This window comes from Castanea sativa, chromosome 6 (assembly GCF_040712315.1).
Source record: "Castanea sativa cultivar Marrone di Chiusa Pesio chromosome 6, ASM4071231v1".
NCBI classification, from domain to species: Eukaryota; Viridiplantae; Streptophyta; class Magnoliopsida; order Fagales; family Fagaceae; genus Castanea; species Castanea sativa.
Window position 1 is genome coordinate 52,323,116 of NC_134018.1, and position 27,966 is coordinate 52,351,081.

The following is a 27,966-nucleotide window of genomic DNA, read 5'->3' on the forward strand; positions in this document are numbered from 1 at the left end:
AACTTTTGCTTCAACACTACTCGTTAACGCAAGTTTACTCTCAACCAAATAATTTGTTTAATTCTTATAAGCTTGACTTTGATGCAGCTGTTTTCAAAGCTTCTAATTCAGTTGAGATTGAGATTATAGCTCGTGATTGGCATGGGGAAGTTATTGGTGCTTTGTCTCAGCCTATCCCGGCTTCTCATTCAGTTGCAGATATGGAAGCAAAGGCTTGTTGAAGAGTCGTCCAGTTTGCTGTTGAAATTGGGCCTCGCAGAGTTGTTTTTGAAGGGGATTCGACTTTGGTGATCAATGCTATTACTCAAGGAGCTATTGATTTCTCAACCTATGGAAACATCATTGATGACATTTCCTATATTGCCGCAAATTTCCAGTTTGTCAAATTCAATCATGTTAGTCAAGTATGTAATTGTGTTGCTGATGTTTCACCTAAAAAAGCTAAAAGCATTTTGGAACTTCAGGTGTGGATGGAAGATCCTCTAGATGACATTGTTCCCCTATTGCTATTTGATGTTCATTAAAATTTTTTTTTCTTTCAATAAAGCCCCAAACTTCTAGTCTGGTTTCTCAAAAAAAAAAAAAAAAATTTGAAGCACGTAAATTTTAGTGTTTCCTATATAATATTTATTTTTATTTCGCATAAATTTACTATAATTAGTTGTGAATTCTTTATTTAAATTTTGAGCTTTTCAATTTTCGTTTTAGGGGCTTTACACGAGTAGTTTTTTTTTTTTTTGGAGTAATTAATCTTATATTTTCTTGAGAGTAATTAATCTATTCAATTGGTTTTTTGGTAGTGTCCACAAACCTTTCATCAGCAACAAAATTTTAAATAGTAGAAATTCTGGTTGCAAAATTGACATTCTAAGTTTATTCAGATTTCATTTCAGTCATTTAACTTTGCTTTCATTCATTTCAATATTCTAAGTTTCATATTTATTCAATTAAGGCCTTTTTGTTTTTATTAAAATTTTTTGAAAAAAAAAAAAAATTGAAAAATATTTTTCAATCATTAATTGAATTTTTTAAATTAAATCTAAAAAATTGAAAAATTAATCACAACATATAACAAAAGTTGATAGAAAAGTCTTAATTGAATAAACTTAAAAGTTAGAGGACTAAAATGAACGGAAGCAAAACTAGAAGATTGAAATGAAATCTAAAAAAGTTTAGAGGGCCAATTTTACATTTTGACCAAAAGATTAAGAAAATTGAATGTGTACCCAACGAAAACAATTGCACCCATTCCTAGAGAAACAAATTTTTCTAATCAAATTAACCTGCAATTTCAAGGGAATTAAGACACACATCTAGTGAAGTATGACACATTATTTTCAAACTCTTTTGGACTAGTTCTCTAAGAAAATTACAACTTATTTTTCAATAGAATTCCCCACATGCTTTTAAAGAAAACTTACATTTTTTTTAATGATATTGTCAAGTTAGTAAATGGACGGATAGAAGTAAGGGCAAAGAAAAGAAGAAAATCATCAAAGAACAAGGTTGTAAGCTAAACGACAGTACTGTTCTATAGCAGATAGTGTAAATGACAGGTAGTTTAGTTTCTGCATATAAATGTTAAGTGTGTGATTGGCACGTGTGATTGTTTGTTAGTTTGTTATTATTGGAGGGAAAGTTAGTTACTCCTCCTATGTTATATATATATATATATATGATTGTATCCCTTTGTACAGAATTCAATTCAATACAAAATCTTTCTCTAGAAGTTTCTCTGTTTTTTGATATGGTATCAGAGCAATTATTTGCTTCTGCTTATTTTTTCAAACAAGAATTTCACTTCTTCTCTTCCAAAAGCTAGGTTTTCTTCTTCGAAGCTTCATCAATGGCTTTCTATGATCAAGTATTTGCGAGTATCACTATTGATGAATTGCATCCATTCTTTATTCAGCCGAGAGTCCTGGTGCAATCCTTGTATCCCAACCACTGATTAGAGGAGAAAATTACCAAACATGGGCATGATTAATGTAGAGAGCCCTCAGAATCAAGAATAAGTTTTGGTTGATTGATGGCTTTGCTTCTCTGACTTCAGCTATGGAGAAAATTCCTCTCCTTGTTCAAAGCTGGGCACGATACAATGACATTGTGGTTTCTTGGATCATTAATTGTGTTTCCCTTAAAATTGCAACAAGCATGGTGTATTGCAAGACTGCTAAGGAGGTTTGGAAGAAACTTCAAAACATGTTCTCTCAAGGTAATGGACCTAGGGTTTACCAATTGCAAAAGGATCTTGCCAGCTTCTCTCAAGGAGAGCTCTCTGTGAGTGATTACTTTACTAATCTTTCAATTTTGTTGGATGATATACAGAACTATATGCCACTTCCTCTTTGTTCATGTGAGAAGTGTGTATGTCATGTGAATAAGAAGATTTTTAATCTTCATCATAGAGAAGCAATTATGCAGCTTCTAATGGGTCTTAATGATTCTTTCTCTCACATTCGAGGCCAAATTTTATTGATGGATCCTATTCCATCGGTTGACAAGGTGTACTCCTTATTGATTCAAGATGAAAAGCAAAGGTCAGTTGGACAAGGCAGCAACAATTGTCCTTTTGTTGATACACAGCTTTTGTAGCAAAGACAATGAGTCTTGGTTCCAAGAACTTCAAGAAAGAAAAAGAGAGGCCTACTTGCAGCCATTGTGGATTGCTTGGTCACACTGTTGAGAAGTGTTACAAAATTCATGGTTATCCTCCTGGATACAAAACCAAGCTAAGGGCCAATCAAGTCTCATCTCTTGATTATGTTCAAGAATCTGTTGCTGCAACCACACAACAACCTTTTCCCTTTACATTGGAACAATGTCAGAAATTGCTTGCCATGATTGGAGGGACTGATGCTCAGAATAATACCGTTGCTATGGCTAACAATGTTTCCTTCAATCAAGCTTCAACATATTAGTCCACACCATTGGCAGGTAATCTCAAGCATTCCATATTTTCTACTGAGCTTGTTAATAGAACTGCTTTTGGTAATAGTATGTGGGTCATGGACACAGGAGCAAGTGATCATATTATTTGCTCTATCTCACTTTTTAAATCTTACACTACTGTTTCTCATTGTGTTGTTGAGTTACCTAATGGTGAATCAACACATGTCACTCATATTGGAACAGTAAACTTTCCAATTCTCTTATTCTTGAACATGTTCTTTGTGTTCCATCTTTTTCATTCAATCTCTTATCTGTTAGTTGATAGGCCAAAAATGTATTGGCTTCTTTGGCAAATTAATTAATTAATTATCCAAGCTAATTAATTAAGTCAATTTAACATGCAATAGCGTGGTAGCACAAACAAATCACCAACTAAGTTAAATGTAGCGGAAAATAAATTTGACACAGGTGATTTGTTTACGAATGAGGAAAACCACCGAGGCAAAACCCCACCGGGTGAATTTAAGGTCACCACTCCTAAGAATCCACTATTATCAAAACAAGCGGTTACAAGTAAAAGGAATCGCAGTATCTAATACCAACCTACAGTTGAACCCTTACCCCAATACCCAATTAGACTTGCAATGTAGCGGCAAACTCTCCTTTCAATGCACGAATCCCAGTACGTGACTAACCAATGATGCACGGATCCCAATACGTGACTAACATACCAATCTTGAGTAAGATGTTGGTTGCAAAGTTCTTTAGTTCATCAACATAAAGATCAAGAAGCTCTTTGGTTACAAAACCCTTGGCACAAAGACGCAGTAACTTCTATAGAGAGAATGATGAATTAGGGCAATATCTGTCTCCGATCACAATATGCATGTAGAGATTCAACAAAACCTTTTGCAACTCTAAGACGGACCTTAAAATAATCCTTATATATGTCTAGGGTTGTGAGAAAAGAAACCCTACACAAATACACTTGGATATACGTGTAATCATAATTGAAAAGGCTGATTTCGTAATTCTCAACAGATACAGCTTTTGTTCAGCTGCTGTCGAGCTTCAACATTAAATCTTGATAGATAGGCTTATATCGGGACATCTGTCAAGCTTTAATGAACATCACTTCTTCACTTGTTTCTTGAACAAACTTACATGACTTTAACACTTGACTTGATCAACATGTTTCTTGAAGCCTTAAACCATCTTAGATCTACTCAGTTACAAGTAAATTGCATTTTGTCAAAGGATTAGCCAATTACATAAAATAACGTCCCTAACAATCTCCCACTTTGGCAATCCGTGACAAAACCATAACAAACAAATGAATCATGAGAGAAGTCTTAAGTCACTAAACTCATAATCACTTGTTGAATTACAAAATAAGTCTAATCCTAACATAAATTCTTGAAAAAATTTGTAAGAAGAGAATTCATGGCAAGATAGATTTTCACAACCTGTCTTTCTGAAACACTTAAACGAAACACTTAAACAAAACTCATCAAGGCATCATATGTGAAACAAAAATAAAAGATTGCATACATAAAGAACACATGTGTATTAAGAGAGAAAGGAAACAACACATGGGAGAGGTGAAGAACAACACACATCATCATATATATATATATATATATATATATATATATATATATATCAAAAGATAAGTACAATGTATGTCAATAAATGGTTACAAGACCAATATACATGAGGTAAAAGTAACTAAAAGAAAAAAAGATACATAAAATCCTTACTACATTCCTCAAAAAAAAATGTATAGACACTCCCCTAAACAAAAAATGTCTTATACTAACTCTCCCCCTAAGTACAAGACTACTCTCATCCAAAACTACTCTCCCTTTTTGTCACAAATGACAAAGGGTAAGTCACTGAGAGGGCGTCATCTCGACATCATTGGAAGAGCTAGCATCCTCATCACTATCAGCACCATCATCACTATCCTCATCAACTGAACCTTCTGGAGAAGGAGATGGTGAGGGAATGAAACCACCAAGTTGAGCCTACAGTCGCGCAATACGATTGACACAGGTGTTCACTTGACATAGTTTATTAGAAAAAACGTCAGGGCGAGTATCCATGCGCTGAAGTTGCGCCATGATGGCCACTAGGGTTACAACACTGGTTGAGGAAGAAGGAATAGAGGTGGAAGGACCAGCAGAAGCTGCAGGATCAGGAGTCACCACACGTGGCCACTTCAGGCGAAGTTAAGCCTCGCACCATCGAACGGTACCAGCGTCGATGGCACCCATAATGGGAAAGAGATGAGAAGAATCAAGAATCTCGATGGAAAAGTGTCGAAGGATACGCGTGATAGCCAACGAAAAGATGAGCTTATCACGTGTAGCCGTATCCTGATAGACATCGATGACCAATGTGATGAAGTGAGAGGGGAAGTCAATCGAGAGAAACTCCATTAGAGCAAGAAGAAAACAAGCACGAGGCTCAGTGATGGAGTTATAGTGAGACAGTGGAGTAAGAGTGAATGTCATCACTATGTTAAGGAACCTCGGACCTTTTGCAAAGCCCGAGCATGGGGTGGTTAACTTACCACTCCATGTGAAAGGTGTCTCACAAAAGTGAGACAGAAGCTCGTCTCCAGACACAGTCCTAAGATGCTCACAACCAGGGTAGTCAGAATGTGCTACCCTAGGTATATGTAGTACCTCGAAAATAAGCTCTGGGGTAACTACGATACATGTACCTTAAATGAACGTAGCAAACTGAGGTACAGAGGTATTGATTCCGTGTATATTGGAGTAAAATTCCTATATAATCACGACGGGACACCTCAGTGGACTCTTACAGAGAGAAGCCCAACCTTGGGTCCGAATGACGGCAGGGAGAGGAGTGTCGAAAAATTCCGACAGAATGACTTGGCGTTCCGAATGAACACCACGTCTTTGAAACTTCTCTGAGAAGTCCTTTCGGGCCTCCTCATCATGGAACTAAATGTGAAGAGGAGAAAGATTAGAAGAAGAAGACCTAGAACCACGAAGAGGGTTTTGAGCTGGAGTGAATTTGCGCTGTTTGGGTGCCATAGCACAGTCTATCTGAGAGAGAGAGAGAGAGAGAGAGAGAGAGAGAGAGAGAGAGAATAAGAAAACACATCACAAACAGAACCAAAGAATGGAAAGAAAGAGGTACGTTTGCATGAAATATGCATAAACATGCGACGTTCAAGAATAAATACATCATGGGCATAGCCCAATCCAAACCTACCAGCATTCATTTCGCATTTTAATCAAACACACATCTATAATGCATGAAACAGAGTTAAAATGCAATGATAATACAGTGCATGAGAATATAACAACAAATCAACATTACCCAACCCAAAGATTTCACAAAAACTTCAAAAACCCCAAAACCTATGTCTAAAATGCATCAATGCTTGTAAAAAGAGGGTTTAAGAACACTTACCAAGTGATTGAGGCTTGAACAAGGCCGAAATATGAGTGGGTGAGGAGATTGGAGTGAAAGAAAAGTGTTTGGAGTGAGAGAAAATATTTTATGTCTAGAGAGAAAGAGAAAAAAGTGAGATCTGATTTGCGCCACAAGTATATAAAGAAATCACAGCTCGATGGATTGAAGTATCTGTTGAGATTTTTCGAGCACTAAATCTCGTCGAGGTGCTATCGAGAATTTGTTGACGGCAAAAATGCTTCAATGGATTGAGAAGCTATCAAGAATCTATCGATTAGATAGAAGGTTGCTCGATGGATCGAAGAAACTATTGAGCATCTATCAAGAAGAAACACAAAAACCTCTACGGATCGAGATTGCGATAAGATCTGTCAAGACAAGAAGAAAGAGGGGCTCGATAGAAGAGAATCTATCGAGGATCTGTCAAGAAGATGACGAGCTTGAAGAAAGGAGTTTTTTAAAGAGAGGAAAAACACATGAAGATGAATGCAACAAACAAGCTACTCAACATAGATCCAATCAACATATTAAGCTCTCAAAAACATCTCTCAACATATATGTAAAGCATTTAGAGATCCAAACACACACACACACACACACACACACACTAAACAAGTCTAACTAATTTTATATTTCAAAAACAAGTTAAGACAGTTTAGTGAGCATATGTTAACACATGTATTCCTTGTGATGGCCAAATCACATTGTACCTGCACATGTATCAAAAGTAGCAAAGAATTTTTGCATGAAGTGTGTGAAGAACATAACAAGTTTGCATAAGTTTCTCATATTATGATGATTTGAGATATGAGGGAAGCAAAAACACTCACACATAATCATAACTGTTTAATGGAGACTATCACCTTCGAGGTATATTCTATAACTCCCACATCTCCTAAAAACACGCTTGCAACCATATTTAAAAGCATTTTAATTCTTTTTGCTTTTATATTTCTTTGCATATTTTTCTTTTTGAACATATCATGCATGGGCATATAGAGAGGGAGAAGAAATACCTAATTATGTAAGCCAAAATATCACAATTTTGCTATGCCAAAGCACACAGATGTTATACATGATTGGTGAGCTTTAGTGGTGTGATGGTTATTTATGCCTTTCTCTTAGGATTTTTTAGTCATTCTTGTCAAAAAGAGTGAGATGAGTATTAAACGTAAAAGAGACAAACTTAATCGTACTCATCACGAACATGAGCCACAAAGCTCACTTGCTTAGTTGTGCATTAGAGTGCTCATCTAAGCTATAAGAGATACAAAGTTTAGAAAACTTTGTTTCAATGGCCATACAAGGTACACAAGTACCAATATATTCAAACACACACTATTTTGTATTTTTCTAATTTTTCAATTTTTTTTTAAATTTTTATGAAAAACAAAATAAAGCAATACTGAAAACAAACAAACAAAAACATGTTAAACAAACAAAGCATAAAACTAGATGCAAATGCATGAGAAAAAAGGAGAAGAAAGGGAGATCACTCCATGGAGATTACACCAATGTTTTGGTGTAAGAATTCAAACAGTTTGCTATCAAGAGGTTTAGTGAACAAGTCGGCCTTCTGATCATCAGTATGAATGAACTTAAGAGTGAGTGTGCCATCTTCGACAAGCTCCCGAATGAAGTGGTGTCGTATCTCTATATGTTTTGTTTGAGAATTTTGAACAGGATTTTTAGAGATGTTAATGGCATTGGTATTGTCACAATAAATGGTGAGATGTTCCTAACAAATACCGTAATTAAAGAGGAGTTTTTGCATCCATAAAAGTTGGGTGCAACAGCTACCAACAGCAATGTATTCAACCTCAGCAGTGGAAAATGAGATGGAATTCTGCTTCTTACTCATCCAGGAGACAAGATTATTACCCATGTAAAAACAACCCGTTGAAGTACTTTTTCTATCATCAGCATTCCCAGCCCAGTCTGCATCAGAATACCCAATTAAGACATCATTGGTGTCCTCGCTATACCACACTCTGAAATCGGCAGTGGATTTGACATATTTTCTGATTCTTTTTAAAGCAATCATATGAGACCTTTTGGGGTTAGCTTGCTATCTAGCATAAACTCCTACACTGTAACTAATGTCAGGTTTACTAGTAGTAAGATAAAGAAGACTACCTATTATGCTTCTATATAAAAGAAGAATCAACACTTTTGCCTAACAAATCAACAATGAGTTTAACATTTGGGCTCATGTGGGTTCTAACAGAACTAGCAGATTCCAAACCAAACTTTTTCACAAGATTTTTAGCATATTTAGATTGAGATATGAATATACCTGACTCTTGCTAACGAATTTGCAATCTAAGAAATTGATTCAACTCTCCAATCATGCTCATCTCAAACTCGGCCTGCATAAGCTTTGAAAAGTTTTGAGCAAGTTCATCCTTTGTAGTCCCAAAGATGATATCATCAACATAGGCTTGAGCTACTATCAACTCGCTATTCTCCCTTTTGATAAACAGAGTTTGATCTATCCTCTTGTGAAGTCATGTGAGATCAGGTATTCTGTAAGTCAGTCATACCAAGCTCTAGGTGCTTGCTTTAATCCATAGAGAGCCTTCTTGAGGTACAACACATGATCCAGAAAGTGTGGATCAATGAATCCTTTTGGCTGAGCAACATAGACATCTTCTTTAAGAAATCCATTCAAGAGTGCAGTATTCACATCCATTTGGTAAAGCTTGAACTTCAATTGACAAGCAAGGGCTAGAAGAACCCTAATGAATTTTATGCGAGTTATAGGAGCAAATGATTCATCAAAATCCACTCCTTCCACTTGAGAGTATCCTTGGGCCACCAGATGAACCTTGTTGTGGATCACATTTCTCTCCTCATCAGTTTTATTGCGGAATATCCACTTTGTGCCAATGATGTGCTCTCCTTCTAGTCTAGGTACTAGGGTCCAGATATCATTCCTTTGAAACTGGAGCAGTTAATCATGCATGGCCTCAACCCAGCTTTCATCTTGGAGAGCATCTTCAAACTTGATGGGTTCAACCTGCGACAAATAGGAAGAATAAGACACAAAGTTAGTAACACATTTATCAACTGTACGCTTTCTTAGTGTAAGTTCATTCATATTGCCCAAAATAACTTCAGGAGGGTGATTCAGCTTGATCCTTGAGGAATGTCATTTCTCTTCATGAGATTTAGACTCAGGTGATGTAGGAATATCTACTGAGGCTTCTACAACACTTGGAGAAACAGGCTCATTATCAACTTCTACTTGAACAGCCTTAGGCTTTGAAGGAAGTATTTCCTTAGGTATTTCCTCACTTCTTTTCTCAGAACCAGAGTTTGAAGCTTCATTAATAACAACACTGACAGTTTTCATCACCTTCTTGGTCCTTTTGTTGTATACCTGATAAGCTTTGCTTGTGGAGGAGTATCCCAAAAATATTCCTTTATCGCTTTGGGAGTCAAACTTTCCCACATTCTCTCTATCCTTCAGAATGAAACAAGTACTTCCAAAGATTTTGAAATACTTCGCATTTGGCTTTCTTCTCTTCCATAATTCATAGGGAGTCTTCTTTGTACCGAGTTTGAAGTATACCCTGTTAACCGTATGACATGCGGTATTGACTGCTTCTCCCCATAGATTTCTGGCCACATCTTTATTGTGCAACATGGCTCTAGCCATTTCTTGTATGACTTTGTTCTTTTTTTCTACTATACCATTTTGCTGAGAAGTAATAGGAGTAGAGAATTCTTGATATATACCAGATCTAGTGCAAAAAAGATTCCATGTATGAGTTCTCGAATTCTTTACCATGATTACTGCGAATTCGATCAATTTTCATATTCTTCTCATTTTGCAATATTGTACACAAAGCTTCAATGTGCTCAAGAGCATCTGACTTGGATCTTAGAAGAATGACCTAAGTATACCTAGTGAAATCATCCACTACAACCATGATGCACCTCTTCCCTTCAAGAGATTCATAACTAGTTGGACCCATGAGATCTAGATATAGTAGCTCCAAAGGTCTAGATATAGCTGATATTTGAGTGCCTGGATGTTTTTCTTTCGTTTGTTTCCCAAGCTGACACGGTCCACACACAACATTGCTAACCCTGTTGAGCTTTGGTATTCCTAACATTGATTAATGCTTAGATACAATTGACAAATGTTTGTAGCTAGCATGTCCCATCCTTTGGTGCCATAGGTCTTCATTTGGCAAATGAATACTATGCACACAATATCAGCATCAGGTACCAATCCATAGCAGTTATCCAGGGTGCAAACTCTGCTTATGAGTTTCTTCCCAGACTCATTCAACACAAGGCATTTCCCTTTTGAGAACAACACCATGAAGTCTTGATCACATATCTAACTTATTCTCAACAAGTTTACTCTTTGTAATGTCTGGCAGTCCAGGTAGAGAGATAGCTCCCTTCCCTTTTATTTGTGATTTGCTCCCATCACCAAAAGTGACATTTCCACATTTCTTAGACTTGAAAACCTTGAAGAGAGAACGGTTTCCAGTCATGAGTTTTGAGCATCCACTATCAAGGTACCACAAACATGTATCCATTACCTTAAATGCAAACTTCATCATAAAGCACACTTCATGCTTGCTTGACAAATCAGTAGGGAAGGTTTTCTCTCTTATCTGCCATTTATGTACAAAATCTTTAATTTTCACCCTTCTTAGACGAACTCCTTTGTACATTTTCATTTTGAAGTAGTCTAGTTTCTCCGTTGTCACACTAAGACCTTTTTCAACAGTCATCAAGATAGCTTTCAAATAACTTTTAGACTTACATTTCCTGAGACATTCAATCAAATAGAGATTAGAAAAGTAAGATGTATTTGAAATAAAAGATCTTTTCATGCTGCTTGCAGCCATGACAATAGGGGTCAATGGATCACACAACAAAGATTAACCCTAATCAGAGTGTGCTCGCTTTGATACCACTTGATAGGCCAAAAATGTATCGACCCCTTTGGTAAATTAATTAATTATCCAAGTTAATTAATTAAGTGAATTTAAATTGAAATAGAGTGGTAGCACAAATAAATCACCAACTAAGTTAAATACAGTGGAAAATAAATTTGATACAGGTGATTTGTTTACGAATGAGAAAAATCACCAAGGCAAAACCCCATCGGGGTGAATTTAAGGTCACCACTCCCAAGAATCTCCTATTATCAAAATAAGCGTTTACAAGTAAAATGAATTCCAGTACCTAATAGCAACCTACAGTTGAACCCTTACCCCAATACCCAATTGGACTTGCAATGTAGCAGCAATCTCTTCTTTCAATGCACGAATCACAGTACGTGACTAACCAATGATGCACGGATCCCAGTACATGACTAACACACCAATCTTGAGTAAGATGTTAGCTGCAAAGTTCTTTAGTTCATCAACATGAAGATCAAGAAGCTCTTTGGTTACAAAACCGTTGGCGCAAAAACGCAGTAACTTCTACAGAGAGAATGATGAATTGGGGCAATTTCTGTCTCCAGTCACAATATGCAAGTAGAGATTCAACAAAACCTTTTGCAACTCTAAGACGGTCTTTAAAATAATCCTTATATATGTCTATGAATGTGAGAAAAGAAACCTTACACAAATAAACTTGGATATGCATGTAATCAGATCTGAAAAGTCTGATTTCGTAATTTTCGACGGATACAGTTTCTGTTGAGCTGCTGTTGAGTTTCAACATTAAACCTTGATAGATAGGCTTCTGTCGAGACATCTGTCGAGCTTTAATGAATAACACTTCTTCACTTTTTTCTTAAACAAATTTGCATGGCTTTAAACATTTGACTTGAACAACATGTTTTTTGAAATCTTAAACTATCCTAAATCTACATAATTACAAGTAAAGTGCATTTTTTCAAAGGATTAGCCAATTACATCAAATTATGTCCCTAACATTAGTCAACTCACTTAACGATTGCCTCTTTGTCTTGTGTTTTTGTCTCAATTTTGTTTCATTCAGAACATTTCTTGTTAGAAGACAATTGGAGTGGGTGAGGTCCAAAATGGTCTGTACTTGTTGCAGAAATCCACTTCTAGGATTGCACCTTCTCTGCTAGATCATCTTTCCACCAACAAGAACCTCAAGTCAGCCTTTTCAATTTCTGTTTCAAATAAAGATATGTCAATCTTGTGGCATTTTAGATTAGGACATCCTTCTTTTGATAAATTGTCATCTTTAACGGATGTATTACCTTCTTTCTCTGCTAAATGTACTGATGTTTGTACTATTTTTCCTTTGGCTAAGCAAAAGAGATTGTCTTTTCCTTCTCATAACAATTTGTCTACTGAACTTTTTTCTTTGATTTATGTGGATGTATGGGGTCCATATTCTATCTGTACACATGATGGTTTTAAGTTTTTCCTTACCATTGTTGATGATGCCACAAGGTCTACTTGGGTGTATCTCATGAAAGCTAAATCAGATGTCAAACATCTTTTAATCTCTTTCTATAACGTGATTTTCACCTAATTTAACATTGGTATCGAGGCAATCAGATCAGATAATGCTCCTGAATTTTCCTTGCTTGATTTTTATAGTAATCATGGCATTATACATCAAAAGAGTTGTGCTTATACACCTTAGCAAAATTCTGTGGTTGAAAGAAAGCATCAACATCTTTTGAATGTTGCTAGATCCCTTAAGATTCAATCCAATCTCCTTTCAGCTTATTGGGGTGATTGCATTCTTACAGCAACTTATCTCATTAACAGATTTCCTGTACCTTTGTTAGACCATAAATCCCCTTTTGAACTTATTTTTCATAAGCAACCTTATTTTAGCCATCTTAGAGTCTTTGGTTGTCTATGTTTTGTTTCTACTCCTTCTGTTCATAGATTGAAATTTGACTCTAGAGCTATTCCTTGTGTTTTTATAGGTTATCCCTTTAATATGAAACGTTACAAGGTCCTTAACCTTCATACTAGGAAAATTTCTGTCTCTAGAGATGTTTTTCATGAATCTATATTTCCTTTTTCCTCTTCATCTAAATCCTTGTTGTCACCTCCTTTATCACTTCCCTTGTCTAATACTTTTGCTCCTGCTTTTGAATCTTCTTCTTGTCCAATTTCTATTCATGTTCCTACTACAGACACACCTCTTGCTGAGCACCTCTCTTCCCCCACATCTCATGCAGACACCTCTTCTGTAGAATTACCTACTCCCAATTCTTCTATTTTTATTGGTTCTTTATCAATTTCTTTGGATTCTGTTGTCCAACCTGATCAGTCCATTACTCTTCCTATTATTCAACATGATCAGTCCTCTACTCTTCCTCTTGTTCAACTTGATTAGTCCACTATTCTTCCTTCATCTGTACCTTCTCTTAGAAAATCCACTAGGATTAGTCATAAACCTGCCTATTTGCAGGCCTATCAGTGTCGCTAGGTGTCTTAGGTTTCCTCAAGCACTGCTTATCCTTTATCTTCATATTTTTCTTCTCACAGACTATCCCCTAAACACTTGCACTTTTGTAATATGATTTCCTCAATTGAGGAACTGAAGTTCTATCACCAAGCAATTCAAGATCCCAAGTGGAGGGAAGCTATGGCAACTGAGATTTTTGCCCTTGAATCTAACCACACTTGGTGTCTCACTGTTCTTTCACCTCATAAGAGAACCATTGGATGTAAATGGGTGTATAAGGTGAAATATAGGTCTGATGGTACTATGGAAAGGTATAAAGCCAGATTAGTGGCTAAGGGATTCACTCAAAAGGAAGGTCTTGATTATCTTAAGACTTTTTCTCCTACTGCAAAGCCTGTTTCTGTAAAATGCCTTCTTGCAGTGGCTGCTGTGCAAGGCTGGTATCTTTGTCAACTTGATGTCAACAATGCATTCCTTCATGATGACTTGAAGGAAGAAGTGTATATGGATCTTCTACCAGGCTTCCACAGCAAGGGGGGCTAGTATGCAAGCTTGCTAAGTCCTTATATGGACTAAAGCAAGCTTTAAGGCAATGGTTTGCGAAATTCTCCACTGCCTTACCCCTTCTAGGTTTCACACAGTCTAAAGCTGACTATTCCCTATTCACTAAGAAGAATTCTACTTCTTTTATTGCCTTATTGGTATATGTTGATGACATTTTAATTGCTAGTGATAATAAGCAAGTCATAGATGAATTGAAGGTTTTGCTAGATCATCAATTCAAGTTGAAAAACCTAGGTGATTTGAAGTTTTTCTTGGGTCTTGAAGTGGCAAGGACTGCAGATGGTATTGACTTGTGTCAAAGGAAATGCACACTTGAAGTATTGAGTGATGCTGGTATGATAGGGTGTAAGCCAGCAAAGATACCAATGGATCAAAATCTCAAGCTCAATAAGTATACAGGGAAAGAGTTACAAGATCCTAGCTCATACAAAAGGTTAATAGGAAGACTTTTGTACCTAACCATAACCAGGCCTGACATAACCTTTGATGTGCACAAATTAAGCCAATTCATGGAACATCCTAGAGAACCACACTTAAATGCAGCTAATAAGGTCTTGCAGTATCTCAAGGCAACACTAAGACAAGGCTTTTTCTTTTCAAGCAAGTCAAAATTGCATCTAAAGGCCTTTGCAGATGCAGATTGGGCTTCTTGCCCTGATGCTAGAAGATTAGTGACTGGTTTTTGTGTTTTTCTTGGTGAATCTCTGATCTCATGAAAATCTAAGAAGCAATAGACAGTGTCACGATCCTCAGCAGAATCAGAGTATAGATCCATGATAGTAGCAGTTTGTGAGATTATTTGGCTTCTATATCTGCTCGGTGACATTCAAATAAAGCACCCTCAAGAAGCTCTTTTGTTTTGTGACAGTTAGGCAGCCCTTCACATAGTTGCAAATCCTGTTTTTCATGAAAGAACCAAACACATTGAAATTGATTGTCATCTTGTGAGAGACAGTTTTGGAAGGGTTCATCAAGTTGCTACATGTTAGAACAAACTCACAAATTGCGGATTTGTTGATAAAGGCTTTGAATGCACAACAATTTTCTTTGCTTGTGTCCGAGTTGAATATGGTCAATATACATGCCCCTCTTCCACTTAAGGGGGGGGGGGTGTCAAGATAGTGAATGGACTGATAGAAGTAAGGGCAAAGAAAAGAAGAAAATCATCAAAGAACAAGGTTGTAAGCTAAACGACAGTACTGTTCTATAGCGGATAGTGTAAACGATAGGTAGTTTAGTTTCTGTATATAAGTGTTAAGTATGTGATTGGCACGTGTGAGTGTTTGTTAGTTTGTTATTATTGGAGGGAAAGTTAGTTATTCCTCCTCTGTTATATATATATGATTGTATCCCTTTGTACAGAATTCAATTCAATACAAAATCTTTCTCTAGAAGTTTCTCTGTTTTTTGATAGATATAACACTTGAAACTTGACATGTAGCAAGTTTTTATTTGTGAAGTATAAAGTGAACTAGGGAAAGTGGGATAGAAGATTTGGATTCTCGATTCAAGCCCCAATTTTTATATTTGATGTAACTAGGGTACAAAATTTAAAACATATCACTGAGTTTGTGACTATTGATCGATTAAGTATCAATTGAATGTCCATTGAATTTTGAATCTCAATTGATCGAGTGATTGTTGAAATTTAGATAGAGTGTCTTTTAGGTACTTCAATAAACACATTGATCTTGAAAACTTGAATAACATTTATAGATTCAATAAATATTAAATTGTCATGGAATTCCTCAATCTAAATATTCTAATAATTTTATAAATGGAATTCAAATATTATGATTGCAGAATTTCCTATAACAATTTTGAAATATAAAACTTAAGATACCATAATCAAGTGGTTAATTTTTGTTTGTGCAACCTAATTTTTCATACTACCGTGGATGTAACAAATTTTTTGTGTTAATAAATAAAAAAAACGTTCCATAATATAATAAAAAGGTAATGGAATAGTTTACTCTTAATTTGAAACCTTTCAGGAATTCTTTCTTTTTTCGTGTATATGGACAGTACAATTCGGCATTTTAAATCGAAACTTACTTGACTAAAAAAATTAAAAACTGCATGAAATTAGGGAGAAGAAAAAAATTATTTTTAAAAGTGGCGTGCAAAAGTATTCCATAATTGTGGGTATATATCAATTAGACTTAAGTCGGCTAGTCAATAATTTAAGTACCAACTCCACGAGTCCAAATCTTCTGTCCACTCTTTTTACTCCACTATATACTCCACAAATAAAAACATGCCACATATCCATCTATTTTATTAAATGCTAAATTTATACTTTCTATTATTTCAATTGCCTAAATATGATGGGTTATTTATTTATTTATTTTAGGAAATTGATATAATAGAAGGCATAAATTTAGCATTGGATAAAATAGATGGACATGTGGCATGTTTTTATTTGTGGAGTATATAGTGGAGTAGGAAGAGTGGGACAGAAGATTTGGACTCTAACTCCACACCTAGTTTTTATAACAATGATTCTCGATTTATTTATTAAGCAAAAGCTAATGTAATCATAACAATCATCTTCCAATTTAAAACTGCATTTTTTTCAATGTGATTTCAATCTACCACTCTTGCTTCTAAACCCAAAAAAATAAAGCACCAATACAAGACTACACCAATTATCACCGCTACTTATCCATATATCAATACAAGAAATTTGGTCTTTCGTGATGGCTTATAGTTGTTGCTAATGCTTTAAATATCGTCACTAATTATATTGGCAACGAAAAATATCGTCGCTAATTTTCGTTAAATGAAAATAGTAACAAAAAAGTTTTTTTAGTGACGATATTAATGTCGTCGCAAATACAATACTATTAACGACGACAAAGTCGTCGCTAACAGTGAGAATTGTCGTCATAAATAACTCGAGACCCCAAGACAAAATGTTGTCGCTACTAGCTCATTAGTAGTGATGAATTTTTTTTGTCGTCGCTATTAGATTATTATTAACGACGACATTTTTGTTGTCCCTAATATGTCATTACTAGAGACGACATATTAGCGACGAGGCTTGCTGTCGTCATAGATAATGATATATAAGTGACCACAAACATGTCATCACTAAAAATTGCATATTAGCGATGATATTGTTTGTTGTCACTAATGATATGATAAAATATTAGCGATGACATTGTCGTCGCTAATAATATTTTACATTTTTTTTCTTTAAAATTTACATTCTGAATTTTACACGGGTACCTGTTGGGAAATAACAAAGCATAATCCTATGTACATATAAAATTTTCAATCACAAATACTCACATATGCATAACAACTGCTCAATCAATAACTACTAATAAGGGAAAATAATACCCAAGTTCAATATCATATACATAATAAAAGTTCCAATCTATTCACTCAAATATTTATCAAATGATAACAAATTCCTCATGAAGATATGCAACCAAGACCCAACAGAGGTTAACTCTTCAGCAAATGGCTTGGAGGCAATAAAGTCATTAAATTAAACTGAAGGTGAAAGAAAAGTAACAATTTAAAATGTTATGATAGTTCAATTATCACAAAGAATCTTTTCCATCATACCTTTTTCCATTTAATTTTTCATTAAAAGATGTCAAAAACATTCAACTGTTTTCTTAAACTCTCAATCTGCAATCACACCCACAAAGCTATAGCAAAAGCTGCTAGAGTCTTCTTAAACTCTCAATCTCTATATGAATTTGGTCGGTTATCTAAGGCCTTAAGAAATAGAAGAACTATTAAAGGAAAAAGGAGTTGAAAATTAAAAAGAAGACTCATGGGCTTGGTATAGCGTATTCTATCCATTCTGTCTACTTTGGTCTTATTTGGTCCATTTTGTTTATTTTGGTTCTATTCATTCCACTCTGGTCCTATTTTGTTCTATTCAGACCACTTTGGTCCTAGTCGGTCCACCTTGGTCCATTTGTCGACTTTGGTCGTATTTGGCCCCCTTTGCCCCATTCGGTCTTATTTGGTCCCCTTTGGTCTTATTCGGTCTGCTTCGGTCCCTTCTGTCTACTTTGGTTCTATTCGCTCCATTATGTCCACTTAGGTCCTATTTGGTCCACTTTGGTTCTGTTCAGTCCACTTTGCTCCTATTTGTTTCTGTTTAGACAACTTTGTTGCATTCAATCCATTTTTGTGCACTTACATAATAGGAAATATATAGGTTTGGGTTGAAAGCACTTATTCTAAATCCAAATTTATAGAAATATATATATATATATATATATATATATATATATATATATATATCAAACTTGTAATATCTAAAATCTTAAGCATAATATTTTCTGTTACTAGTTACTACGCTCCTGTTAAGCCACGTTAACATAGCATTTCAATCCACTTTTGTCGGCCTAAATTTGTGTAAAAGTCTTTCCAAACATGAAGGGTATGAATATACAAATGGAATCTTTAGGGTTGTTATTCATTTGTTTTAATGCTATTAATTTTAAATGAATTGCATAAAGTTGATTAAACCTTCAAGCAAATATTTATTTAATTATTTATATTGCAACACACAAGATAGTAATTGGCAACTAAGTGAATTTGGGTTTGTTTTCAATGTTTTTGTTTTGATCCAAGAGGAAAAAAAAGGTGATAATAATAAATTGGCATCTCCCAGCAAAGAGCATTCTAGTGAGAGTGAGACCACCCCCATTACTATTCTGCAATGGAATAAACTTAAGGCCCGTTTGGATAGAGGGGGGAGGGAGGGGGAGTGGAGGGGAGTAAAATAGAATTGGCTGAAAATAAGCTAATTTTAAGCCAAAACTACACTACTCTACTCTACTCTACTCTCCCTCCCTCCCCCTCAATCCAAACGGACCATTAACGTCGGTACGTATAAATCTTATTTTTGTCATATGTGTGTGTTGACTGACGCTGATTTATTACTTACTGTCCTTAAGTTCTCTTAACTAAGCCAGGGCCTTTATCAAAAGGATTAAAAAAGAAAAAGAAAAAAAGAAGCTAGGTATTTGCTTCATTCCAAGTAATTTATAACTTTGTACCTACCCTTTGCAGCCTATTAATAATACTCTTGGTTATTTTTTATTTTTTAATCAATTCCTCTTCGGCTTATATGTCTTGTACAGAAGTTATACCTTGTATTAGATATATGCTTCTTCTCTCTCACAATTGGTGGGTCTTTAGTGGGTTCCACTAAAGACCCACCAATTGTGAGAAAGATAAAAAACGTATACCCTACACAGGATATATTTTTCCATTCTGTAAGCTTATGTATGCCGAAGTTGGATTATCCATAGACCTATAGAACTTGGTTGGTATACAAAATCTATCTGTTAACTTAGGATTGGGTTGGTGAACCTTAGCCCATGCAATATTTTTTGGCTTATCAATTTAGTACTTTATTTTAATATCTTTTGGATAATATTTTAAATTTCATCTCTTTTTTTTTTTTTTTTTCGTTATTGATATGATCATAAATTATGGATTTTTTATTATTATTTGGGCATAGACGCATAGTTCGGGAAATTGGACTTTTGCTCTTATTTTGCAAAAAATATAGCAATATGTCCCCGTTTTGAAACTATTCAGGTCCGTGTTTCTGTTTTGAAAAATTGAGTTTCAATGTAAAACTTGATTTTTAGAAAATCGAGTTATGCTAAATCAAACTTTAAAAAAAAAAAAAAAAAAATTGTGGAACCCGAGTTCCATTCATATAATCAATTTTCTACAAATCGAGTTTTACATTGAAACTCGATTTTGAGAAAATCGAGTTTCAAAACAGGAACACGAACTTGAATAGTTTCAAAATATGGACATATTGCTAGATATTTTAAAAAATAAAGGCAAAAGCCCAATTTCTCCCACATAGTTCTACTTCTAATAACTAAGTTATCAATAATATTTTTCTAAAAAAAATTATCGATAATATGCTTCATAAACAAAATGAAGGTAGTGATTATATTCCATTATTCTACTACTTTGTTCTCTGCCTTTCTTTGTTTGGAGTTAGGACGTTTACTGTTCCATTACTTTCTCAGAGCACGTGAAATGGATGTACCGTCCATTTTTTGTCCAAAAGTTCCATGCTATCAAGACTTACAAAAAAACTTAATGCCCAAAAAACTTAATTCTTTCGATGTAAAAACAAAGGGGCTCAAACAAAATTAGACACTTTTGAGTCATAAGCAAGAGACTTCAAATAGTGAAATCCTTTCAACATGGATTAGGATTCTCTCCATTTGTTTTCATGATCGAGAGATCTATTTGGTGGTGAAATTTTAAATTAAATATGGTGTCATGTATTTAATTTAATTTATTTATTTTATGGAATGAGGCTTTAAAATGAGTATTATACACTATTTATGAAAACGTAGATTTTTACCGTAAATATTGACCCTTTTTATTTCAAAATAAATGAAGAGATCCTTTCCATTTCAACACATAGCCATTAGCGTTGATCATAGCCTACATATAAATCCAATCATTTCTAAACCCAGCCTAAAAATTCCAAACCTTTACATAAAAATACATAATTTGTGCTACAACTCGCAACGTGATGAGTTGTAAGTGGTGAGAGTATCCCACATGACCCACGGACACAATTCCACTACTCACAAGTCACAACTCGTGAAGTAACAACTTATTATATAAAGTCATGTATTTTTATGCGTACTTAACATTACTAGTATTATTTAGAGAAATTGCGTTTCTCTTTCTGAAAAAATTAAAGAAAATTATACGCCAAACGCCAAAACAGGGAAGTAGCTAACACGGCTCTTCCTCTTCAAACATGTGTGGTTCGCAGCCCCACGAGGTTCAACCTCCTTAGCTTCAACACTTCAACTTCAACGTTCAACCATTTATTTCCCAAACTAAACTGCTAGCTAACTTGTCTTCCCACTCTCTCTCTCTCTTGGCCCCCACCTTCCCTCCAATCCCAGAGGAGATCCTTTCGAATCTTCTCTTCAGTCAAATTCTCTGTACTGTTCCTTTATCTCTTTATTATATTGTATTGCCCAACAGTTCAATCCAAAGTCCAAACTAACCAGAAAAAAAGAAAAAACAATTACACAAATTTAAAGGAATGAGAGCTTTGAATTCACATTTGGTGCTGATTGATCTGCACACATCATGGCACTCAGCGAACCAAATCCCAACTTCGACTCTCACGTACCTCAAGAACTCCTCAAACTTCATCTCCGCTCTCTCTTCGTCATTTCGTCGAACACGTCGTGCGCGTCCCGGAATCGCTTCGTCGTCGGGATTGGCAGCCCCGGAGATTCGTAGACCTTCCGATCGTTTCTTTCCCGGAAATGGGTCACCGTCGATTTCACCGAACTCGGCCTCGACGTCGCGATCGTCGGAGCTTGAGATGTTTCTCGAATTGCTGCCTCTGAGCATGGGGAGGGAGCTGTTTCAGCACGAGGAGATTGGGGAGCTTATTGAGGTTGTTATGGATTTGGGAAGGCAGCCTCTTGCGAGGTTTCCTTCGGGTGATTGGGTCATCTCGGAGCAACCCGTCAAGCATGAAGATCTAAAGCACGCGATATCTAAGGTGATCAATGCCATTTCCGTTGTTTTATTGTTTTTGGAGATTTGAGCTCACTGGAATTCTTGCATGGAAATAAAAATGCTTCATTTGTTTGTTAACGTGTTTCATTATGTGCTCCTGCATTTTAGACTTTTAGAGAGATGGTGACTTAGCTACTATTATCATACTTAGAGCACTTTTTATGTTATATTTAATTGAATTGTCAATATTTGTGCGATGAGTGACGAGGTTTTTATAAATTTTATTAGATTTGGCTAATGCGAGCACACAATAATTAATAATTTTTGAAAATTAAATAAGTATTGACAACTTTTTCAATTTTCGAGAAAATTTTACTAAAAATAAATAACTTAATGTGTGGCTAAATTTACCAAAAATTTTCGAGACCCAATTTTATTACATGTGCCTTAAAGGTCATGGTTCAGCTTTTAAAAACAAATCTAGAAAAGTAGTAATTAAAAGATAAAAGATTATGGATTTTGCTAATGTGTGTCCTAAGGGCACACAATAATTATTCATTTTTAAAAAAAAAATTCTCAAAAATTGAAAAAGTGTTGACAGTTTTTTCGATTTACCATAAATAGATGGCTTAATGTGTGTCCTTAGGGTACACATTAACCGGATCCAAAAAAATTGATAGTTACTTTGGCCTTTTTCTTGTGTGATTGGCCGTGCTGCTTATTGATGAATAACTTCTTATATAAAATAGTATTCGGATTACGTGAGTATGGTGTATTAGATGGTTAGGATATTTGTGGAGAGGTGGATGTTTAGAGAGTTTAATGTGAAGTTACTTGATTCTATTAGGTTGGTGATTTTTCGGATGACAACCGTTCGGGTATTAATAATTCTTTACATCGTATAAGTGCTATTCGGAATCGGAAAATGCAAATCATTGGACTCACTTGCCGGGTTGGTCGTGCTGTATCCGGAAGTGCCGGGATAATACGTGACTTGGTTGAGGGGGGAGGTTCCATCTTAGTCATAGGGCCTCCTGGGGTCGGCAAGACAACCTTGATCAGGTACTTACATTTCTGATGTGTAAAATGAAGCTATTGAGTTGATGATCATTTTGGTAACCGTTTAAAGAATTGATTTTTAATGTCAAACTTTTTGTGTGCAATTTCGGTTGAACCATTTTTCATCCTCACCAACAATGCGCTCTATATCCTGTCCATGTTTATACTTGTTGTCTACTAGAGTGCTTTTTTCTTTTTTGTTTACATTTTGTTCTCTTTAATACTTTTGAAGAATAATTTCCCGCCATTGGCTTGCCATCATTATGTTTCTTCATATCCTGTTATAATTAGTTGGTGCATACTTTTTCATGATAATGATCTCTACCATATAGTGTTCAAGTTCTTCCATTGTAAGAACACAAAAAGGATGAATTTAAACTTTTATGAGCATTTGAATTGATGCTTTATGCTACCGCATTTCTTATATTGTGGCTACAGGCATCAAGAATACATTTGTTTTATATCTGAAGACCCTTTGCTTGTGCAGAGAAATTGCTAGAATGTTGGCAGATGAATACAGGAAGCGTGTTGTTATTGTGGACACATCTAATGAGATTGGAGGTGATGGAGATGTTCCTCATGCAGGAATAGGTCGTGCAAGAAGGATGCAAGTTCCTAATGTTCATATGCAGCATAATGTAAGCTTTGAACTCAATCATATGGTTTGTGTGTTTTCAAATGGTATAGCTTTGACAAGTTCACCTTTTCAGTGATGGTATTATCCTGTTTGACTCCTATGCAGGTTATGATTGAAGCAGTTGAAAATCATATGCCTCAAACCATTATAATTGATGAAATTGGAACTGAGCTTGAAGCACTGGCAGCCAGTACTATTGCTCAAAGAGGAGTCCAACTAGTTGGAACAGCACATGGAATGACTATAGACAACATAATAAAAAACCCCTCTCTGCAGAACCTTGTTGGTGGCATAGAGGTGCAAAGTTATTCCTTTTGTTTTAGTCTACATTCATTCATATGGATTTATAATTAGTAAGGTTAGCCTGTCTGTTGATCTCATAAAGTGCAAGTTGATCCAGACTGTGGTATCATATCTGAATGGGAGTCCATAAAATAAGAAATTTCCACCATAATTTAGTTTGTGTGGGAATCTTACCAACTTTAAGCCTTGCTAAGTAGGGAATTTTGACTGATCAAAACTAGTTCTTCATCTAAACACAGAGTGTAACTCTTGGAGATGAGGAAGCGAGGAAGAGGAAAGTGCAGAAGACAATTCTTGAACGGAAGGGGCCTCCAACATTTACATGTGCTGTTGAGATGATATCTAAAACTGAGTGTCGTGTTCATCACAGATTGGATGCCACAGTAGATGCCATCTTAGCAGGTATTGTGCTGATTTTTCTATGGAATATTTGAATTGATTCTTATGTAATATAATGTTCACATACTTGTTTGAGGGTTGAAGTTTTTAGGCCAACAGTTAATCTGAAGTTGAATTTTTATTGGATGATAGGAAAATCTCCTCTCTTTGAAATCCGTCACATGGATGCTGATGATAATGATTCTCTAAAGTTTACTCTGTTACCTGAAAAAAGCCATATAGAAAAATCGAATAAGAATGACGGTAAAGATGTAAGCTCTGACATAGAGTCTGACGAGGAAGAAGCAGGTCATCCACCCAGTTGGTCTAAGAAACAGAGCACTAGTATACATGTGAAGAAGCGGAGCTCACCAGTGTGTGTCTATACTTACAAGGTAAAATCCTCAAGTTTACATCTGCATTCATTTATCTCCTGGTTCTCCCACTTTAAATTTTAGTCAATAATACATGGAAGAATATTGAATCTACATTCATTGGAGATAAGATTTTGAAAAAAAAATTCCCAATTTAGAAGTTATTGAATTATTCCTCATTTTAGACGCTGCCTATGCTTAGTAAACATTTTTTTTTAGTATAAGTGTTTGATATCATTTGGGACTTAAGATGCCATAAAGCCATTTTGGAGCTGCATAATTTTTTATACCTGAAAAACCATCTGAGGCAAAAGACTTGTTATAAAACTTCTCATTTTATTTTTGGTTGGTATGGATGTCTTCAGATCCTTGATGCTGATCTTCTACAAGTAGCAACAGTAATGGGGCTTGAGGATGAAATAGATGTAACTGATGACATTGGAACTGCAGATGCAATTTTGGCGTCCAGTTCTGAAATGAAGCAGAACCCATGGATCCGTGGTATAGCAAAATTCCATCAGTTGCCTGTATTTGTTATCAAGGTAACTCTTGTTGCTTTATTTATTTTGCAAATAAATTAGATTAAAGTTCCACCTAGCAGATAATTTAACATTTGTTGTTGCAGTCAAATACCATGGCACAAATGGTCAAGGCAGTTCGCATGATCTTCGAAATGGAATCATTTTACTCAGCATCAAAGCAACCATTCAATAATTTGTTTGACATTGAACTCGAAGATGATGCCCCAAAAAGAAAACCATCCCTAGAAGAGATTGATGCATTGGAGGTGCAAATCCCTTCTCATTGCATATTTTCCATTTCGGTTTTTCATCTGTTCAGAAACGTTTCAATTTCTCTTATCCTTTTAAGTCTTAATGGAGTAACTGTTTGTTGGTCAAAATACATAATCTTCGAGTGAAGATGTATATATCTAATACATGAGATACACTCTTCACTTACGCGGTCAATAAAAACAACAATTCCACTTTTAACTTTTTAAGTTATCTTACCATGTGTAAATTGTAATAGCTTGCAAATGTTTAATTGTTAGCACTCTCGTTCTTTTCTGACAGGAGGTTCGACTTGCAATTGAGTATATTGTGATTCCTGGTGGAGAACCAGTGGAGCTTCTTCCTAGAACCTCTGAAATTATTGCTCGGCAGCTTGAGCTTGTGGAAAGCTATCAGTTGGCTGCTGAGAACTCAGGTACTGAGCTTAATCCAAGGCTGCAGATTCTCCCTCAAAGGTTAAGCAAGAAAAATTTACCCAAATCCCCTAAATCTCATTCAAGTTTTCAAAAAGAAGCAGATTCTACACCATTAACTCGCAGTGGCAGTGGTACAAGTGTTTCTAGGCTGCCCCTTTTGCCCGAATAATATGACCATGTCTCCAGTTGTAACACATTCAATCATTGGTTGACTAGTGTGTCATTTCACGTACACATGTAAATTATGTCTCTCATACCATGAATCTCATACCATGTAATTATTCAACTGTCAAATATGTAATGCAATTTGTATTCATTTGCCAAATATGAAGTGCGCTTTTTACCCTGCTTTGTATCTTTTTTCTTTTTTTTTTGACCCAGTGAAATGGGTGATTCATAAGCATATCTTTCCTTTACCCTTCTTTCCAAGGAAGAGAATAAATACTGGTCCACTTTATTTAGATATGTTAAAAAAATAAGATGTAAAAAAGAAGAAATGACATAACAACATATAATTATCAGAATAAGACAGACCATTAAAACATATGAAATTTTTCATAAAAATACATTTATAATGAATGAATGGGACTATTTAAGCTGCATTAAAAAAAAATTTAGATTTGGGTCACTTCCCCTAACAAAAAGAAGGGGCAGAGTTTCCAGACTTTGGAACTGGATGGTAGAAATTTTCGGCTCAAACATGTTAAGCAGAGACTAGATCTAGAATATGCAAAGCTAGGAAAATGTTATTTGATTATATAATACCATCAAATGAACCATATTTATACCCATAACCAACAAATAGATGGACGCATTCATTATGGAAGTCTAGACTCGAATATCGGTTAATTGCATTTCCACATTAATTTCTTGCACCAGAGAAATAGAGCCGGCTCTAGTATTGCAAGTCCCCAATCTTCAATCTGGTGATAAAATTTCAGTAATTTATTGGAATGTGTCCTTCGAAGAAAAGAGATGACTACCAAATGTGCCTCACATAATTTTGTGCCCTTAACAACTTCTTAACAACTTCTACTACATTCATGATAGTCTTTTTATTTCTTTAGAGGCGTAAATGCACTTTTGGTCTCTACATTTTGGAGTCATTTCTATTTTGGTCTCTACATTTTTATTTCATCATTTTTAGTCCCTAAATCAATTAACGCGTTTCATTTTGGTCCTTACTGTTACTCACTTAACCAAAATTGCTGACGTGGCAAACGGCCTTCATTGTTGGCACATTAAATACTGACATGACCAATAAAATAATATTAAAAATGCCACGTTAGCTTATAAATTAAAAAAAATTATTTATTTATTTTAACTAAATAAAAAAATTAAAAATAGATTATTTAAAAAAGAAATTAAATTAATTAAATTAAAAAAAATTTACATTATGTTCTTCCCAGTCATCCTGAGTTCTTCCTCAAAATCAAGAACATGCAACATGAAACACCCAAAATAAAAAAGTCACAGATGTACAATATACAAAGACCAAAGATTCAAAACACAATGCACGACCAATTTCTCTTTGATTCATAATTCGACGATTCTTCTTCACTCACTCTCTCTCTCTCTCTCTCTCTCTCTCTCCAAACCCGCTTAAACCTCTGACCCATCTCCCTAAATGGATCGCCCGCGTCCGCGCCATGCCACCCAACCCAACCCTGGATTCGGTGGCGGAGGAGGAGGAGGAGGGGGACGCGAGGACTGTTGCAGCGAAGGAGTGACGAAGACTCTAATCGAAGCGTGGGAAGAACATCCAGTGCAAGAACCGTCAAAACGACGATGAAGGAAGTCCAATCGACGATGATGTCCTCGGTTTGCTCCACGACGACGATGATGATGTTCTGGGTTTGCTCCACGACGGTGGGCCAAATGAGTACTCCCTCGCCGATTCCAAGTTGACCCTCAGTCCACTCATCTCCGTCTGCAAATTCGACTTGGGTTTTTCTTTCCGATCTGGGTTTCTTCTTTTTTAGCTAAAGTTTTGGTTTTGTTGAGTTTCTTGTGTTCTGTTTGTTTGCTGGGGAAATAGAATGATTAGAAAGAAAATTAATTGCTGGGGTTTATTTGGTTTTCGAGAGAATGAATTTTTTTTTGTGCTGATCTAGTTGGGCTTTGTTTGGTTCCGAAGAACAATGAAAAGAAATGGAAAAATGAATTCTTGGGTATTGGAAGCAGATGATGAATGTTAGTTCAATTGAATAAAAGAGATTTAT

The 27,966-nt window shown here is 35.5% G+C and overlaps 1 protein-coding gene across 1 annotated transcript; it reads left to right on the forward strand.

Annotated features, from left to right (window-relative positions):
• Positions 1-21,133: 21,133 nt before the first annotated feature.
• On the forward strand, positions 21,134-26,069 carry LOC142638044 (protein SEEDLING PLASTID DEVELOPMENT 1). Its single transcript, XM_075812033.1, has 9 exons — positions 21,134-21,829; positions 22,634-22,848; positions 23,333-23,483; positions 23,588-23,779; positions 24,025-24,187; positions 24,317-24,558; positions 24,903-25,079; positions 25,163-25,324; positions 25,611-26,069. The coding sequence occupies exons 1-9, from the start codon at positions 21,359-21,361 to the stop codon at positions 25,911-25,913; spliced, it is 2,076 nt and encodes a 691-aa protein (XP_075668148.1). The 5' UTR covers positions 21,134-21,358; the 3' UTR covers positions 25,914-26,069.
• Positions 26,070-27,966: the final 1,897 nt, after the last annotated feature.